The sequence below is a fragment of the Heliconius melpomene genome, chromosome 15, assembly GCF_056956725.1.
Source record: "Heliconius melpomene rosina isolate 202511_hmr_F chromosome 15, ASM5695672v1, whole genome shotgun sequence".
Lineage (NCBI taxonomy): Eukaryota > Metazoa > Arthropoda > Insecta > Lepidoptera > Nymphalidae > Heliconius > Heliconius melpomene.
In genome coordinates, this window is record NC_140403.1 from 9,500,198 (window position 1) to 9,520,239 (window position 20,042).

Consider the following 20,042-nt stretch of genomic DNA (forward strand, 5'->3'; position numbering starts at 1 on the left):
TAAAGAAGGAAGCAATAAGGCGCCACGTGCTCGCACCGTTCCGCCTGTAATAAAGATAAACTACCCATTGATCGGTTAAGGAGACACAACTTAAACAAGAAAGTGAGAAAAATAAATTAAATTACCTTCACACTGTATCCCGCATACAGCAGGATAGGCAGAGGGTTAAGGTTCGTTCCCCATTTTCTGATGATTCATCATCGGAACAGCTGTTGCTGCGTGTTGGCTTCAAGCCAGGAGCTAAATATTGGAAGTATTCGGAGATTTAATACGTTTTTGTATCTGACATATACATAGCCAAACATTTTATTTTAATAAAAAAAAACAAGCTAAATATACTAATAATATATTACTTTCCCATTTCCTGTTTAATTTACAATTTTTGGGCCAATATACCAATTAACGGAATCTCATGCATGCTCAGGAGGTGCATGTTACAGGTAAGTCAAATTGGTTCCGTGTATAACATGTTAACAAGTAGGTTAAGACGGTATAGGATTATTGTTAGATTGCCTATAGTAGGGTCATCGTATATTGGTAGTATTACTTGTCTTGAATAGCTTAATTTACAGATTATTCGAGGCTATAAAGGTGGAAGGACAGCAGTGGTTATGGCTTCGATTCCCGCCCTGGGAATCGAAGCAAACAAGAAATTATTTTTCTTTTACAGTTCAATTCCTTAACTCTAAATGCTGTTTCGAAAATTTGACAGAAATGGGAAACGAAGTGTCTTGACACTACGTCCTCTCAATAATCCACTATAAAGAAGTATACATATTTACGAACTGCTATCTGCTATAGAATAATGAAATTGTAAAATATAAAATCAAATATGACTAACCCTTAAATGACACTTGTCTATTTTACGACGAACGAACGACGACGACGAAGCTAAATTTTTTTTAGCCTCACCTGTATCCCACAATTAGCAGAGTTAGTGAGAACCTGGTGTAAGCGTGTCATTATAAACGCGACAGGTTATGGGTTTGATTTGAAAAATTGAAAACGTGGAGTTCCCCTTTGAGTTTCTAAACACTAAAGCTGTCTTTGTCTACCCTACTACAAGCGGAATATAGCGTGAAGCTAAAAAAATGAAGAGATATTGTATTTACCAGTATAATGTTGTTAGAACACTAAAGTAATTCTAATTAGTAAATAAATAGATATTTGTGCAACTCAATCGCGAGGGGGTCACTAGATATAATAAAAAACAACAAAATTGTATTAATAAACATTTTATTCATTACATGAATATAGAACTATTATTTTTTCTTATAAGTAGATACATAATTGATATGTACGATTTTGGTCAAAGTATAATATAAAAATATATAAAATCTGTAATAACGAATTACGAGTTACTGGATTTATTATTTTAAAATCGATTTCTAAAATCGATTTATACGTTAAATGTTTATAATATTGCACTAATTAAATTAAAACTACATCACAGAAGCTAGTGTTGAATCATTTCTATCATTAAGACCTGAAAAAAAACGTATTATTAGTAAATATTATAAACAAACATTTGCCTAATCTTAATTAAATAAATAAAATAAATTACCTAATATATAAGGTTTTATATCCGTTCCTGATATAAATTTATCTGCCATTTTAGACTGTAAGCTTTCAAACAGTTTCTGATGTTTCACGTCAAAATTCCACAGTAGGAATTTATACTTTTGATTCTCTAGCTCTTCTATTACTGTTATTAGATTCTGAAACATAAATATATTAGTTATCATCTTTTTATTGAGGGCGTCGTGGCGGACGAAGACAAGAATGAACTAAAAACGCGACGATTGTCGCTTTGATTCCCACTCGAGAAAATGAAATAAAGGTCAGCTGTTGGCTAAAAGGTTAGTAAAAATAGTAATAACACACGATAGACCAAGGAGTCTCCAAAATATCTGTAACGTCGTCAACTTTGAAGAGATTAATTGAAAACTTCAGGGAGACTGGATCCGTTGGAGATGCCTGATGAATGAATCACGGTGGTCATCTAAAGACAAGCCGTTCTAATTTTCATATAAAAGCAGTGCGTGAGATTGTTGATGACAATCAGACAATACCAATTCGGTGTCGTGGAAAAGAAAGTTAATTCTGAGGTTCATATATTCGTTCATTATATATTTTTCATTCATAATAACAAGATTTTTTTTATTTCTATTTTCATGTCATAATAATAAGGCAAGGAGCGACGGTAAGGGATTTAACACAGAATATCTAGAATATTGGGCGAAATGTAATTAACAGAAAAAGATGTAGGGAAAAAGGGTTCCATTCCATTGAATGTATATAAAATAAACAATTTCTACCAAACCCTCATAGAACACCTTCTTTCTACCCACCTCTGCGACCCCGATATCTACGCCCCGCAGGTACCCGGCGTCCAGCACCACGAAGGAGGTGTGCAGGCGGCGCAGCACGCGCGTCACGTGCTCCGCGCACGCGTAGGTGAGCGCGCCTTGCAGGTGCACTTGGGTGACGTCATGGACACCCACCTATGAAGAAAACATTAAAATAAAGATTTATTTTTATTATTTTTAAATATATTAATTGTAAGTGTACAAGATAAAAAATAAAATACTGTCTTTAATTTTTATCTTGTTTTATTATATAATTTTTTGTGAACTTTGAGGCCAGCTGCGGCTGCGTAAGTTCGATTTCGACTCGAAGAAATGAAATAGTTAATTTTCATTCGCAAGTAAACATATAAATTTAAATTACAACGCTAACTATAAAGCACAAACCTTATAAAACTCCATATATAACTGCGGTCTCGCGGCGGCCGCAAGCGCGCGCAACGCGTCCGCGCCCGCGCCCGCCGCGATTCCGTACTCGAGCCCCGCCGACACGCCCACCACGATAGTGAGAAGCCAGATCAGGAGCTCCGCTTCTACGTAGAGAGTTAGGAGTGAGTTACTTAGATATTGGGTACAAAAAATGACCATTTTAAAAAATGAACATTTTAAAAAAGCTGTTCTTATATAAATTAAAAATAAACTAAAACAATACTTACTACTGCTAATCCACAATTTCTTCACAATAGTCAAGTCTAAGAGAGAAAACATGGCCACCATTATAATGGCAGCGAGAGTCGCGCGCGGGATGAAAAAGAAGGCTTCCGCTAGTAAAGTCACCGCTAGCAACACTGTGGCCGCTGAAAAATTAAACAATTTATTAGAATAAACTATAAGGCCGTCATAGCACTGGCGCACAAGCGTGCGAATGTTAACGCGACGGCTGTGGGTTCGATTCCCACTTGGAGGCATGAAATCTTTAATTCAGTGGCAGAACTAAACGCCACGCGTTGTCTTATTTTGAGAGCGAGGACGCCCCATTAATTCACATAATTGTCACATTAAGTAATTTTAAGTAATTTTAGTATGTTTTTGTATTAGTTGACGGAAATACTACTAATATTATAATATGTATATCTTAGGAAAGGCAAATACATTTTTCAATTATAAAAAAATCCCAAATAAAAAAACAAAATTCCACTGACCTTTAAACAAACACCCAGCGGGTGTAACAACGCCGCTCGCGTGGTTTAACGCCGTGCGCGTAAACGATCCAGTTGCCGGCATGGATTGGGCAAACGATGATAATAGATTACAAGCGCCTATTGCTATCATTTCTTGTGTAGCATCCACTGTTTTACCCTTTGCTGAAATAAAAGTAGTGATTTATGAGAGAAATTAAATTTCTAACTTAGAAAAGAAAAAACTTAAAAAACTTTTTTACAAAAATATTGTAAAAATTAGGAAGAAATCTCAAGAGAGCATTATCTCTCTATTAAATAAGATACTATAATGTTTTATAGCAGGGTAACAGAAAGTGATAGCCGATCTTACAACCATCAAATATCCTATAATACTAGAAAAAAAAATTACCAAAAGCCTTAGCGATCGCAATGCTTTCCAATATGGCGACCAATGGCATAGCGAAGCCCTCCGGTCCAAATGTTTCTAACATTTGTTCAAAATTTAACGTATTATTTCCTACGAGCGTAGAAAATGGTGGCGGACCAAAATTTGGTAGACCACCTCTTATTGTACCTGGAAATTATAACAAATATATAAGTACATTATAAACAAAATAATTAACATATTTCCGAGGCTATAGACACGACGATTGCGGGTTCTTTCATCTTCTCGTTCTGGTAACGAGACATAGCGCGGCGTTGAGTTCTGCCACTCAACTTGCAATGCCTCATGAATCCAGGGATGATGATAAACGGGTTGTCTTAACATTAGAATCTGAGGTTCCATCTGCCTACTCTGCTATGTGCGAGATATAATGTGAAGCAAAAAAAATTTTAAAACATAAAAAATTGTAACAAACAAAAATATTTTTTCTCATACATATAAATATATCTTCATTTTTATTATACAAGTAGAATTTCTTACCAGTAAGAGCAAAAGGCTGTATTCCATACAAATACAATAGATATGCTAATAATAAGCCACCGAAAACGACCAAAGCATTTCTAGCTCTAACTACGTAAAGCCAAGATTTTGCGAATAAAATTCTTCTCCTACTATCAGTTTCATGAGTTTTCATTGTTGTACGCTAAAAAAATATTTAAAATTTTAATTATAAATAAAATATGTTTAAAGTATAAAAATATATAAGAAAGGTATTTAAATCGTAAAATTAAAAAAATTGTCTTAATTATAAAAAAAATAAACATTATTTTTAAATATTATAAATTAAAAGTAAGTTTAAATTTTGTTAAAATGATACTCATAAATGTTAATGTTTACAAAAATTCTTGTTAAAAGGAGATGTTAACTAACATTTCATTTTTTTTTCATTTAACGATAACAGGTTAAAATAAATGAATAGTACTGACAAATATATTTATAGATTTTAATCAATTTTTTCAAGTGTTAGTCCCCTATTATAAAACACAAATATACTTTTTAAAAATATATATATATTTGTGTTGAAAAAAAATCAATATAATATAATATTCATACCTTTAGTAATAACAAAGCTAGTATACTAGATATTCCAAGTAGAGTGTCCCACGGTTGCACTGTGTGTATGTTTTTGAAGAAACTAATCATTGACTTTATAAATGTACCGCCCGAAGCTCCTGAAAAAAATACAAAAAGGAATATTATTATATTATACTCTAGAAAAAAATTCAAATGTGTAATTGTTATATTTTTGGTCTCACGCTGTATAAGGGAATGCCATGTGATTAAACCTGGGGACCTTACGTTATGACCCTTTCCCCACTTCTCGCCGAATTCCACAAACGGAACTCAACGCCGCGCTTTGCTTCAATACCATAGCGAGATGATAATATTAAATATTTCATTCCCCGTGTAGGAATCGAACCCACAACCGTCGTGTCTACCATCGCACAATGTGCCCAAGCAGGCTTTCTAAATTTCTCTTAGATTTTAGAAATTTTGCTTATTTTCTACCCGAGTACCTCCTAACTTCAGGATCCTCAGGTATATAACAGCATCACAAACGTACCCGTGACCCGGAAGAGTGACTTCAGTTGAGACGCCGATATCTGAAGTGCGGCCGCCGTCGTGAAACCGCTTATCACTGGCTTAGATATAAAATCCAACAAAAAACCTAAAATAAATAAATTAAATAATTAAAACATTTGCTTCAAACTTTTATGATAGTTAAGCATCATGTATTTATCGCATGTTATTCTTATAAAAAAGTAAAAGGAAAATAAAAAATGTTTCCTATTATGTATGCTTTCACTAATCTTTTACTTAAAATAAAATTGTTATACTTAGGTATACTTAAATTTTACATGAATATATTTATTATTTAGCGCACATTCTTTAACAATATATATAAATCAATAGAGAGGAGAGAACCAAGTTAATATGTTTCACTCTCCGCTTTCCGCCCGAATTAGAGACATTACGCGTTGGGTAGCGTAACTCAACACCGTAATTTAAGACTAATAATAACTACAAAAAATATATATACTCACCTAACTGTAGAATCCCCAGTAATAAAATAACAAAACCAGACAGAAAAGCAGCTAGATAAGCAAAATCAGGAGACTGGGCTACGTATTTAGCTATAAGTGCCGCTAAGATAGCTGTTGGCCCGACAGTCACGTCTTTACAACTACCGAATATAGCGTACACTATCCCCGGGAATATACTGGAATACAATCCTATCTGAAAATAAGACAAAAAAGTTTAGAAAAAAAAAACATAGCTTTTCAAAGTGTGTGATAAAATATATTTTTATTTGAAAGCGTGTACTTTCACATTGGTCCCATTACCACCAAGTCAGTGTGTGATGATGGAATGCCAGATAAATCGAGAGAAACCTTAAAATATTATAAGCAAATATTATGTGCCTTTTTTATTTTCTTTGCTTTGAAATAAATAAATATTAAAATATTATTCTGAAGTCGATATTTAATTTTATTTTTATAAACGTATCGATACACTAAATAGAAAGTTATTTGTCATTTAATCCTATATACATATAGTATGGCAGAACTCGAGTATGTTTGATATATGAGCTGCAAGTACTAAAAAACTAAACGACGTATTTAGTAATAAAATTTTTATAACGTTACACAAAAACAAAAATGCTTGTTAAGAATTAAATTCGAAAGAAAGAAGAAAGAATTATAGCAGAGTAAGCGGAGAGAACATATTGTTAAGACACTCCGTTCCCCACTTTCCGCCAAAGTTCCGAAGCATTTCGTGGCGGTAATCAACGCCGCGCTTGTGCCTTGGTAATACAGTGAAGAAATGAAAATATTAATAATAATAATTCCTGCCCTCCAATGGTAATCGAACCCACGACCGTCGCGTTACAGTCACACGCTTGTGCACTTGCGCCACGACGACCAAATGTATGTAACCAACAAATATAAAAATATCACACTGTTATGAAACCTAATATATTGGCAGATCACTTTCTACTTATGTAATTATAAAAATCGATAGTTTATGTTAATACAAAATTTACTAGATACTTTCTCAAACTAATATATTTATATTCTATATCTATACATATTCATATATCATAAAATTGTAACTGATTGCTGTCTGTACGGTGTGTGTTTCAATTTTCGAGGTATTGTGTGTTGAGTAAAATGATTGTATCCACATCCCACTGCACCATAACAGTCCCTAAATATTATGAATATTCAAGTAATTGAAGTTAAAAATGGCTATTACCTATATACCTTTAAAAAACATGTAATGCATAATGTAATTAAAGAATAGTTCCAATATGTAAAATCATATCTGGTATATGGGTGTAACCTTAAACATTCATTTTATTATGTTTTTTAGAATTTGTAGTTATAGGGGCAAACTAATATACAACAAGTGGAATTTCAACTATCTAACTATAAGAGATAAAGCCCGACAGACACCGTGACAGACGAACAGACAGACCGCGGACCTTAGTAATAGAATCCAGTATTACCCTTTGGGTACGGAACCCTAAAAATTAAATTTATTTAAATATACATTGTGTTTATGTTAATTAATAACAAATAACGCAGAATATATACTTTAATAATTATTAATAATAAAAAATAAAATAAATAATAAATTATTATTATTATTATTATAGATAGGTGTATTATGTACTACACGTGTGTAGTACATAATACACCTATCTAAAGTGGGTCAAATTGTAGTCGCTTGTAATTGAAGTGGGTAATATCGTTGTTTACTTACATTAATATATAAGTATAAACATATAATAATATATTATTATTATTATAAATTTTGTCAAATAATAATTATTAAGTTCGTCACGGCATAGCGTGGTAAATATAACGCGATGGTTATGAGTTCGATTTACACACGGGGGAATCAATTATTTTAATTTCCTCGCTCTGGAACTCTGCTTAGATTAAGAGTCCTCAAATTTGCTAAAATGCGTAGGTCTGGCGGCTCTGGGATCTTAGGCTATTATTAGAAAAATCGTTTTTACGAAATTAGAATAAGATAGTCTTAAAAACTTAGCAGTACATTGCGACCGACAAGTGATGGCCACCCAAAGTTATAGTTAAATATAGTTTATAGTTAAATATTTAGCCGTCGATTTAATTTTAGGATATTTTTAAACCTTTCATTATTAACTTCTCGAGTGAACAATGCACAAAAGTTTAGAAAACCTAATTTCTGGACGGCCACGACTCGTCAACCGTACTGTATGGGTATGGCACAATCGATCTTACCTGTGGCGGTAAACCAGCTAGTATAGCGTATGCTATACCTTGTGGGATTGATGTTAAGCCTACTGTGATACCTGAAATATAAAACGACCTAATAAATACAAAAACTTGTTCAAAGTAATAAATAATATTGAACACTGCAAATTGTTGAGCGTGTGACTGGAAACACGACAGGTAGTAGATTAGATTCCTTCTCAAAATGAAAATATTAAATATTTAATTTCTTCGCCTTAGTATCGAGGGAAAGCGCAGGGTTGAGTTCCGCCATTCAATACGCAATGCCTCCAAAATTCGACGGAAAGTGGGAAGCGGAATGTTTTAACACCATGAAAAAAATGTTAATAGTTTATTACTACAGGGAAGCCTGTTTATTTTGAAGGACGTACCATTTTAAAAGCCCCAACACTTCGTTTTATTCTATTTTTATATGTATACATACGTGTGTACGAAGATTATACAGATAAAAATAATATTTTTATCATAAATTTGAGGAAAAATAAAGTTCATTCTTGAATTACTTGAAGTACCTTTTCTCATTCGCTAGACATTTCTAATTTCAAGAGATCGGCTTTAGATAATATTAACAGCTTTATCTCTTTCTTAAAATAACATATAGGTTTATATGACAGTCAGTATTAGTACTGTCAAGGTTGTAAGGAACCAACGAAAGGTCATACAAAAGTCTTTTTTAGCTTTGGAGAGTAGGTAAAGGGAACCTGGGAACCAAGTGTTAAGACAATCCGCTCCCAATAAGACTTCCTTTTTCCACTTTCCGCCAAATTTTACAAGCATTACGTGTTGAGTGGCGGGATTCTACTAATTCTTTTATGCTTGCGAATTTTGAAAACAGATTTAGTAAATTAAACACTGAGCCGACAATATAAGAATTGTTGTAAAGCAAAATTTATTTACTTAAAGTTCTAAAGAACATCTTAGCCAAATAGCTAGCTATTTCATTCAATTATTTTTTCTTTATAAGTAAAGTCTGTAAATATCAGAACTATACCTGATAAGCACCTATACATTTTTATAGCTTAACACTTTACACCCTATATAGTTATGTAGGCAGAGGGAGGGAACCTAGTGTTAAGAAATTTGTCACCCATTTTCGGAACATTGCGTATTGAGTGACTGAACTCAATGCGGCACTTTGTCCTGTTACCAGAGCCTGGAAATTAAAATATTGAATAATTTATTCCCCCAAGTAAAAATCAAACCCACAAACGTCGTGTTTACTATCAGACACTACTCCACGACTGTCTTCATCATATTTAAACATAGTTATAAATTATTTCACATTAAACAACCTAACTTACCCGCAATAGCATCTCTTAAGAGATAATGAAAAGAATAATTTGGCAACCATATCGTTATCGGCATACGTCGTCTCCACGATTCTAGGTTACAAAGCCTGGTTGCTACATCGCGCCATTTGCTTTTGGGTGGGCAACCTGAAAATAACATGGAGAAAATATCATGTAATATATGGCCTTAATTATTAGAATATATAAATAAAACAATTCTGTAAAAACATCCCGACACAAACTTGTCGTATTTATACTGAAATTCAAAACATAAATTGGCAGTAGTTCAATCAATTGTACCAATCTAAGTCAATGTTTATTCAGCACGATATTCGTTCAAGACTAACAGTACCTTATAGATTTTCCTTGAGAAAAAAAAACAAGAAAATCAATCAATTCTCCATAATTTTACACAAATGTCAACAATATTTTTAAATGTTTTACAATAAATGAAAGCAAACATTGAAAATTAAAATAAAATTTCATTATTATTACCATTTGATCCATTCATTTCGAATAGTTTTTGCTTTTATCACATATTTTTATTTAAAAAAAATGGTTGAAACGTGACACTCTAACGCCGGTCTGTAATATAATGTGAACGAACGTACTTAAAACTTATAGTATAAACAGCGCTGTAGAAAAGATATCGCAATTCGTAATGCTAGCTGCGTGAAATTTTATATCGTGTTTCCTATATTTTAGGTCGAATGGCGCAGTGAGGCGCAGTGGTTATGGGTTCGATGCCCAGTCGAGGGAATAGTTGTATTTCAATTATTTTCATTTCCCCGCTCTGGAAGACAAAGGGCGGCGATAAGATCTGTTACACATACGTATACGTAGGCAATGTCTTGAAAATTGGGCGGAAATTAGGGAACGGAATGTCTTGACACATTATGTCCCTAACTTTTCGCCGTTATACCTGGTCTCATAGGAACGAGATTATTGTACCGCAAAAATGGAAGGAACTTTAATTTGAGTACGCACACTACAATTTATTATACAACTTTTTAAAATAGTATAATATCCTCAGAAAATTCACACATCGTTGAGTCGTAACTAGACAAAGCCTTCCGTGATAATCAGATAACTGATAATAATCCTTAAGTATTTTAATTGTTATGTAGATATAAATACTTACTACTACTATTTGTCCGATAGTGGAATATTATAATAGTAATACCTAATTAAAAAAATACTAATTTCCAGTGGCGTAGCTAGGGTGCGAGCGGTGCGGTCGCACCGGGCATCAAAAGGAAAAGGGGCATCAAAGTCGACGATCACTTCGTTTTTTTTTTTTTAGACCTTAGACCATTTTAAAGGGCATCAAGTCCCCTAAGCCGCACCGGGCAGCAAATACCCTAGCTACGCCACTGCTAATTTAAAAAATGAAATTAGGAAAATACCTAAATAAAGTTATGTAAGCAATGACCACTTTCTTTAGCGTTTTTTTTTTTTGCAACTAGATGATACAGGTGAATAACCGGTCAAAACGAGTCGGTTATCCTTCAAAATATAGTATTAAAATACCGGAGGAAGGTCTCGTAAAAAGAATGAAGACTCCCTGGAGGCCATGTTTGAAGATGTTGATGACAGTGGACTAGGCGAAAGAGGTATGGAGAGCCGTAACGTTTGGCGCTTCATTCTCCTTGAGTACCCCACTAAGAATACAGCGTGAAGCTAGGTTAAGTTAAATTTCAATAAAAGAATATTGACTTAGATATCGTTTTTTCTATTATTAGCGACATTTTTATCTAATTTTGGTACATTAGGAATTGCCAGTAGCTTAAGATTAAATTGTTTAACATCAAATAATCATTTTAATATTCTTTATCGTCACCTCTCATGTGGAGTACCACTTGACTTTTCAAGGACTTTAAAATGCAAAAACACATTATTTAAGTTTAGTTACTATAGTGAAATTATTTTAAATTAAACTCGGAAGATTCGCAAAGCAGGTAAGGAGGTAACTTCTACTTGGAATTAAGGCATTGCACATTGAATGGCGAGAGGATGAAAATATATCACCAATATTATCATATATCTTGCACAAGCTACAATTTTGTTATGTGAATAGATGTATAAGGTATTTATTTTTTATATTGTCAGATAAAGTTCCATAATTCAATACTAATAATATGAAAAATTGTGTTTTTTTAAATATCTTATTTCTAATTCACTAAATTAGCAAAATGTGTAAAGATAATAAGAAAATACAGTTCATGGTTAACTAACATGCAAGTTCTTGTTATAGTTAACTAAGATTATCTATAGTAACAATAAATATTTTCTATCATCATTTAAATAAGACATCAAAGGCTTAAAATATTGTAAAAGTCAGTGTCAATGACATTTAACAGCAAACAACATGAAAATTTTGTTTTTTTTTTTAATTATTTGCACATTTGATTATAACTAGATTTTAACTTTGGCCAGAAGGAGTTCATATTATTTCTTTAACTTCTCGCTGTGTTCCTGGCAGGGTAAGCAGTGGGAACCTAGGTACCTAATGTTAAGACACTCCATTCATCATTAAGAATACTATGTTACATATTCACTATCTTTCTCCACTTTCCATTGAATTCTTGAACCATTAGATGTTGAGTGGTGGAACATATTACATATTTTATTACTCTAATACTTATAAGTTGTACTTATAGGCAGTCTGTAGGCCCTAGCAGCCATCTCGCACCTTCATAGCATATGACTGGATAGGCATCATTTGTGGTTTCGCTTCCCATTTGAGGGAATTACTTATCAATTATATTACCTCACTCTATTAATGAGACAAAGTGTGGCTTTTAGTTCATTCTCCATGCCTGGAAAAATTGGCAGGGGGTGCGGAACAACAACAAAACTCCAGCAAGGAAGGATTGATTCTGATTACAATGTGTACATTTGTTTCTATCCAACATATACCAATCTGTTCAACTCTACCATGTTTGTTATCATAGTAAATATAATAAAGATAATATGAGATTATTTCATAGATAATTATAATCTATTTACATTTGAATTAAATTATTACATACCTCACTTGAAACCATGAGTTTTACTATTCAGTTCCATTCTATAGTTACAACTTTTGGACGTGTCAGAAATATAAGAAAAAATCTTTAACATTATAAATTAAATGACTCATGGTAACAATTTATTATAATATTTCAGAATGGCTTAAGGTATCTTCATATGTCAATTTACATGATTATGTAGTATATTTACTAACATATATCAAAAAATTATGACATTATACTAAAAAATTGTGTATTTTTACTAAAATTCTTTATGACAATAATAAGACATACCCAATAACGGTTGCCTCGGATCATCAGTGTCCATTGTACTGAGTTACTTCCATTTTGATAAGCTTTGATCTATTACATGATGAATTTAATTTGCATTGCCGATATTTCTTTGTTTATTTATTTTTTGCAACTGACATTTATGTGATTAAATGTCAATGTCAAAAGAAATTGTCTATAAATATTACAGATATAGTAAGCGTCAGTGGTTGTGTTATACCATAGACAATGAGGAATTTTAAAATACTAATTTATACTTTATTTTGAAATAATTGCTTAAGGTATAGCGCGCACTAGTGATTTTTGTCACCGTGACTGTTGCGTGACTGTCACCGTGTACATTACACTTAATGAAGGTGCGCGCATTTGGATACGTGACAATTGGGTGACTTTTTGTCCGCGGAGGCCGGCAACACGCCGGTGACGCAACTGTCACCGCGTCCATAGATTTGTATGCCCGTGCGCGCATTAGCAACTAAATGTCACCTCCCCCTTGCGGTTTCCATACTAGTCGTCTTTCGCATAAACATGAAACAGCAGAGTGTTGCATTGCAGCATCGAATTTTTATTTCAAGAATGGCGTCAAGTTCATCACCAAGGCAATACGTGTGTTTTCATGAAGATGAAATAGACAATGACAATACTGATTGACGAAATTGAGTTGAGGCCATTGCTCTAAGACAAATGAAAAGTTGAAAGCCAATATTTTCTACGTTTGCTTTTTTTTCTATTTCTTAATATAAGTGCACAGGCAACCATCTCTTCGAGATCCATTTTATCAAATGTAAAAAATTTCGTCACTGTCATCGCAAGTGCGCGCAGTGGCGAAAAGTATGGTGACATGTCAGTGACAAAAAATTTATTGTCACCGTGACAAAAGTTACCAGTGCGCGCTAAGGCTTAGCCTTAGCGCGCACTAGTTTATAACTGGCACGTTCGGACTGCCATAAACACGGATCAGAAAAAAAATTATAACAAAACGGGCCATTTTTTATAATACTAAAAGATATTATTTCATGCTACATTGTTTTTTATATTTATTTGCGATTATAATGGTTGCGTCCAGTATAGTATAAATATTTGTAAAAGTATAGTATAGTATAAATAATATTTTAATGTGAAATTGTATATTTTACATTATTATTTATACTTTTATTATATTATGTATATTATATATCTGTTTTATATTTTAATCTTTGTACAAGCTAAATGGACAGTTCGATTTCAAGTCACTCAAAATTACAGTTATTCCTACTTTATATAATATCTTTACAGACAGAGCATCTTTGTTATTTAAGTAGGCATATGTTTCTACCTAGAAGTTTAATTATTTATATTTTTTTATATTTTTTTCCTCAATAAATATGTATATATATTGTATACATAGACAATCTTTATTCATCAACAAGAGTGAAATAGGATAGGACAGCACGGGACCCGACAGACAGATAACCTTACAATCTAGATTATATGCGGATCAAATCGGTTCAACTTAACGATAAAATTTCTCTAATTACTTTATCGATTGCAATAGTACTTATGTTAAATTATGTAAATAATTAAATATAAATAATTCAATACGGTTATTCTAATAGAAATTCAGGCCCTATTTTTATTACCACTTGATACGTCATTTCTCAAAATTAAATGGAAAACATAGAACGGAATATTTTAAGGAAAACCAATAGGAAAAACAATAGGTTTTTTTGTATTAGACAAAACATGACATTATTACACTTATTAAATCGTTATATCGAGCATTCTCACAACATAGAAAATATTTGCTAAAATCGAACTTGTCAAAAATTGTTTAAGAAATCAAAAAAAATCTTTAGCTCACTGTGTTTGGAACCTGAGAGTAGTAACATGGTGTTAAGACATTCGGTTTCCCACTTTCCGCTTAATTCTGGAGGCATTACGTGTTGAGTGACGGAACTCAACGCCGCGCTTTGCCCCGACACCAGAGTGAAGAAATGAAAATAATAATTTAGATATCAAAATATTTCATTTTCTCGAGTCGGAATCGAACCCACAACCAGTCGCGTTTACAATTACACTTATATCGCTGCGCCACTACTGACCTCAAAATTGTTTCATTATTTATATATAGAAACGGGAAAATAAACTCACATGGGTGTTAAACAAAATGAAGGACATACAATTTAATTTTCTTTATATGAATTTACGCTTAACGTAAATAATTCGTAAATTAATATTATCTCAAGCGCAAGAGAGCAATGAGATTAAACAAAAGAAACAAACACAATTAATAACAATAAAATGATGTTTTTAATAAGGTTATTAAGTTAATTTAATAAAACTAGTGGCCAGCTCCAGTAGTAATGTTAGCTTTTAATATTTCAGAATAAAGTTATAATTTATGAATAAACAGAAAAAAATTGATAAAAATTAAAATATTAATGAAGTAACTTTGTCTATAGGCTGTCACAACGTGAACTAAAAAAAATAAGTATAATCACAAAAACAAGTTACATAACTTTCATATATTAATTAATTATTCCTGTAAACTTTCAATCATATGTGTTTTATTATTTTACAGTTAAATCCAGATCTAAGTAGTTCAATTTGAAATTATATTCCTAAAGAAATAAGGCTTAAAATCGTTTACCGCGAAACCTACATTAAGTTAACCCGTGTTCGAACATAGTGAACTGGATCAAAGATAAAAATGCATTCATTGAAGAATTCGTTACATTGTAACTGTGGGTGATGAAATATGTTTATTTAGTTACAGTAGAAACTCGATTAACTAGATCGATTCGGATAATCGAAAATCCGGATAATCGAATGCATAAATAAAACTGTTATATGTCTATTAAAAGCAAGTACTTATCAACGAAAATCAACATTTATTATTATTAAGAAGCTATTAACATTTTCCTACATACTATTTACAAATATATAATTTACGTAGGCATTTACATCCATATAAATTTTCTTAGGTTTCTTTGTAGTAGGGTGTATAAAATAATTATCGCAGTTGATAGTCAAACTGAGGTCCGGATAATCGAGTTTCTATTGTACATAGAAGTATATTATAATAACAGCGGCGAGACCGCGGCTTCGCTTGTCTTCGCTTCGCTGGTAGGTATGTAGGTTCACTGCCTACCCTGTTATGTGCGGTATAGCGTGAAGCCGATTTTATGAGGAAAATAAATAAACTGTTAGGTTTTCGTCACTATTTATTATTAACTGTTATTATAATTACTTATATTACTGTTATATTTACTAAATAACTACGTCACAAAATTACGTCAAATAAGTCACACAAATATGTCAATATATTATGTAGGTCACGTATTGGTTATATATGATAGCAATGATTATATTAAAAAACAACTATAATTGACATTGTTACATTTCTCTTTACATCATTTTTTTTATTCTAGAAACGCTTATTATCTATATATATAAAAGGACTTGTCCTCACTGACTGAGGTAAGACGCACGCACAGCCGTAACCGCTGTGCGTAGAAACGCGAAATTTGGACAGATGTTTACTTTTGTAATCTGGACATCCACTAAGAAGGGATTTTGAAAAATTTTAACCCTAAAGGGGTGAAATAGGGGTTCAAGGTTTGTATGGAAAAAAAATTAAATCGGCACCGATTTTTATAAATTTTTAAATTAAGATTTTAATGGTATTTAATTGAATACGTGTTTCATCGTTTTCTAGAATTCTCTCCCTAAGGGTGCAAATAAGGGGTTGAAAGTTTGTATAGGCTTTTTTATATCGTCACCAATTTTTATAAAATTTAAAATTCAGACTCTTAAACGTATATAATTAAACACATGTTTCATGGTTTTCTAGAATTCACCCCCTAAGGGTGCAAATAAGGGGTTGAAAGTTTGTATGGGAAAATTCTTAAATCGCCACCGATTTTTATAAAATTTGATATTTAGACTCTTAAAATATTTAATTGAACGTATGTTTCATGGTTTTCTAGAATTCACCCCCTAAGGGTGCAAATAAGGGGTTGAAAGTTTCTATGGAAAAATCTTTAAATCGCCACCGATTGTTATAAAATTTGAAATTCAGACTCTTAAAAATATTTCATTGAACACATGTTTCATGGGTTATTAGAATTCACCTTTAAATACGCAAGCGAAGCTGCGCGCGTCCGCTAGTTTAATATACTTGTAAAAATAGGTATTTCCGCATAACAGGGTAAGTAGACGGTAAGACTTCCCATTAAGACACTTTCGTTTCCCACCTTCCGCCTAATTCTTCAATCACTGTGTATGAATGGCGGAACTCAACTATGCGCTTTGCCTCTTTACTAGACCGAGAAAATTCCCTTAGCCAGAAGGTATTTAGCTGTACGTTTTTCTACGTACGGTTCACTCTGCTTTCTCCGCTATAAGTAGACTTAGATAAGTAAGCTTATTGTTTTAATTAATACACAGTTTGTTTAAATATTAATTACAAAATATTAATAAAGAACAATTTTTATTTTTATTTAAATTGAACTATACTAGTATACTAACGAGGTAAAAAGCGGCGTTGAATTCCACCAATTCCGCCTCGAGAATACGACGGAAAGTGGGGAACAGAAGCGCTTCAATAGGATCGGAGTGCCTTGACACTAGAGTCCCAAGGTCCCTCTGCCTATCCTGCTATGTGCGGGATACGGCGTGATGCTGAGACAAGAAGTAAATCACAGTAGCATAACATGTACTTGAAGTACATAATATGAATATACTTAGTGATATATTATTTAACCTTCAACCTGCAGTTATCATAACCTGCAATGAATAGGTTAGAACTAGTTGAAAAATGAATCCGTCAGATAAATTATATTATATTTTATTTTGGGCGACACGCTGTATCCCGCTATTTAACACGCAATGTCTCCAGAATTCGACAGAAAATGGGGAACGGAGTGTCTTAACACTAGGTTCTCTCTGCTGGGTGCGGGATGAACGTACAAAATATACAAACAAAAACAGTTATAATAGTCGGGTCAAGGAATAAGTATGCCAAACGTAAAAATCGAATAGAGTTACATCAGACGTAACGCCTAAGTAGATCAGCATTCTTCACAAGCATGCTATGTAAGGTTATTAATCCTTCCAAATATTTTTTTTTATTTTTTGCCCACATTTCAATTGTTTTTATGTTGGTATATAAAGGCCCAAGTTTATAATAAAAGCTAAATAAAAAAATTTCATTGGCCAATTCATTTGTATTTAAAAAAAAACTGAACTTTCTATTTAAACAGAAACAAAAAGATTTTTATGTATAAACCAAATGTTATGTATTCCCAAAAGTGGAAAATTCTTTAGATCCGTGCCTCTATAGTATATTTTTTTTTATACTAGCTTTTACTTGCTGCCTCGAGGTCTAATGGAAAAAACTAAGAGTTATATATGAGCATGAGCCATTGTAAGATTCCAAGATAAAGTGGGTAATAAATATGATGTGATAACCTTTAACCTTCCTCCAAAAAAGCATTCTACCTTTCTATCCAAGTAGTTCCTTAGATTAGCGTATTCCACCCGACGAAGTCTCAAGCTTTGTAATGTGAAAAAGTAAGTTTTATTAAAGTTACTTATTCAGAAGACTGTTCGACGCCAATTATATCTAAAGAACCTATATAAGCAATAATTAGATAAATTATAAGCCTACAAATAACTTTAATTAAATACATTAATAAAACAATTATCCACTACAAAAAGCTGAAATAACTAAAAAAATACATTACTAGCCTAAATGTTCATGTAAATTTCTTTTCATATTACATCAGATATTTCTAACGTGCATTTTTAATTAGCGTGCGCTCGCGCAGCAATCTTTGAAGCCTATTGCATTAGACGGTTAGATATTTGTTTACTAACAGTTGTATTGCCGTCTCGCTCTGTCTTTATGAGGTAGACAGAGAGAATAGATGAGGCATCGTCCTTTAAATTTTATGTATAGGTACATTTAAATAAATATTTTTATTTTTTTAATATAAATGCCGATTTATAAGGTTAAATTTAAAATTAGATAGGTATAAATTTAATTCTTTTTAATAACATATTTTTGTTATTTGGTTTATTTTTATTTCTTTTTAAAAAATTCTATCTTGTGTAGGTTAAATGTATACAATAATATTCTCCATGCTCTGAAAAAACTATTCTTTATCTAATATAATATAGATACATTTTCAGTTTTTCTAGATTTTATTAAAATTTTTCATATCTGAAAATTATAAATAGGGAAATTATATTTGATTTCGTCCTGGTGCAAGAGCACAAGACTGCGACGGTAAACGTGACGGTTGTAGGTTCAATTCCCGCTAATATTCGCAGTCATGGCACAGCACCGCTGTGGATGAATGCATATCTATGGAAGTAGTTATGACGTAAAATTCCTCACAGTCTAACGTTTCTAAGAAAAATATCTAAACAAATAAGGTGCCAAGACTTTGAAATATTCCTACACTTAGCCATTTCTGTCTGTTTATACGGAAAACGGAAATTTAAATGGATTCTCAACTTATTTCCGTTTACGAATCTGCTATTTTTTAATTAAATATGTCAAACAAATAAAATTAACTAACAATTAAAAATCTGACTGACATAACTGACCTTCTACGGGTTCAGTAACACATTCTAAACTGCATTTCTTGGCGTGACTCTCTGCGACACGTGACGTAAGCCGACTGTCTGTTGCATCATTGTATTAAATGCATGTAAACACATATAATAGATAATTAATTTAGATTTGCTTGAAAACTTTAGCTTAGAGAAAGAAATAATTTGTTTATTCTTTATTAATATTCGTTGTTTTCTTGAACCTATTTCAAATGGGCTATTAGTAAGATCATTTTAAATCGATTTGGAAGAGAAAAGAGAACAATGAGATAGAAGAAGAAGAGTTAAATCTACGTTTTGGTCGCAAGTCAAGGCACTGCTTTGATCTCAACCTGTACTTACGTAATGCGATGGGCATCTTTACTAAAAAACTAAAAATATCTTAAGCAAATAGTATAAGTTATCTAGACGTCAGAGGTTACTTATAAAAAATATTACTTATATTTCAGACCGTCTTGATAAGCGACAGTCGTAGGTTCGATTACCCACTCGTGGAAATTAATATACAATAATCATTTTCATTTCTTCACTCTATTCTCCGCACAGACAGACATACATATACACACATACACAGACACATCAAACCTCTGTTTTCGTCGGGGCCTAAAAATTACATTGGCTCCTTCAAATTTC

At 32.4% G+C, this 20,042-nt stretch overlaps 1 protein-coding gene across 2 annotated transcripts; it reads right to left on the bottom strand.

Moving 5' to 3' along the window:
• Positions 1-1,219: 1,219 nt before the first annotated feature.
• On the bottom strand, positions 1,220-12,970 carry LOC146531652 (sodium-independent sulfate anion transporter-like). Of its 2 annotated transcripts, none has more exons than XM_085197900.1 (14): positions 12,813-12,970; positions 9,520-9,654; positions 8,207-8,277; positions 5,978-6,170; positions 5,497-5,601; positions 4,986-5,104; positions 4,413-4,575; positions 3,897-4,061; positions 3,509-3,670; positions 3,023-3,163; positions 2,754-2,899; positions 2,352-2,504; positions 1,565-1,718; positions 1,220-1,486 (listed from the first exon to the last, which is right to left on the bottom strand). In XM_085197900.1, the coding sequence occupies exons 1-14, from the start codon at positions 12,844-12,846 to the stop codon at positions 1,443-1,445; spliced, it is 1,785 nt and encodes a 594-aa protein (XP_085054026.1). In that variant the 5' UTR covers positions 12,847-12,970; the 3' UTR covers positions 1,220-1,442. The 2 variants fall into 2 exon arrangements, with proteins under 2 accessions (XP_085054026.1, XP_085054027.1); XM_085197901.1 differs by lacking the exon at positions 12,813-12,970 and adding an exon at positions 10,003-10,150.
• Between the last annotated feature and the right edge of the window lie 7,072 nt (positions 12,971-20,042).

What these genes read in the sequence shown, in the direction of transcription:
- LOC146531652 (XM_085197900.1), bottom strand. Translation starts at nt 12,846, where the DNA reads ATGGACACTGATGATCCGAGGCAACCGTTATTGG. An exon ending in TAGCTGGTTTACCGCCACAG is followed by an intron (nt 6,171 to 8,206) that starts GTAAGATCGATT and finishes TCTTATTTTCAG; the next exon opens with ATAGGATTGTATTCCAGTAT. An exon ending in GAAATTGTGGATTAGCAGTA is followed by an intron (nt 2,900 to 3,022) that starts GTAAGTATTGTT and finishes CTCTCTACGTAG; the next exon opens with AAGCGGAGCTCCTGATCTGG.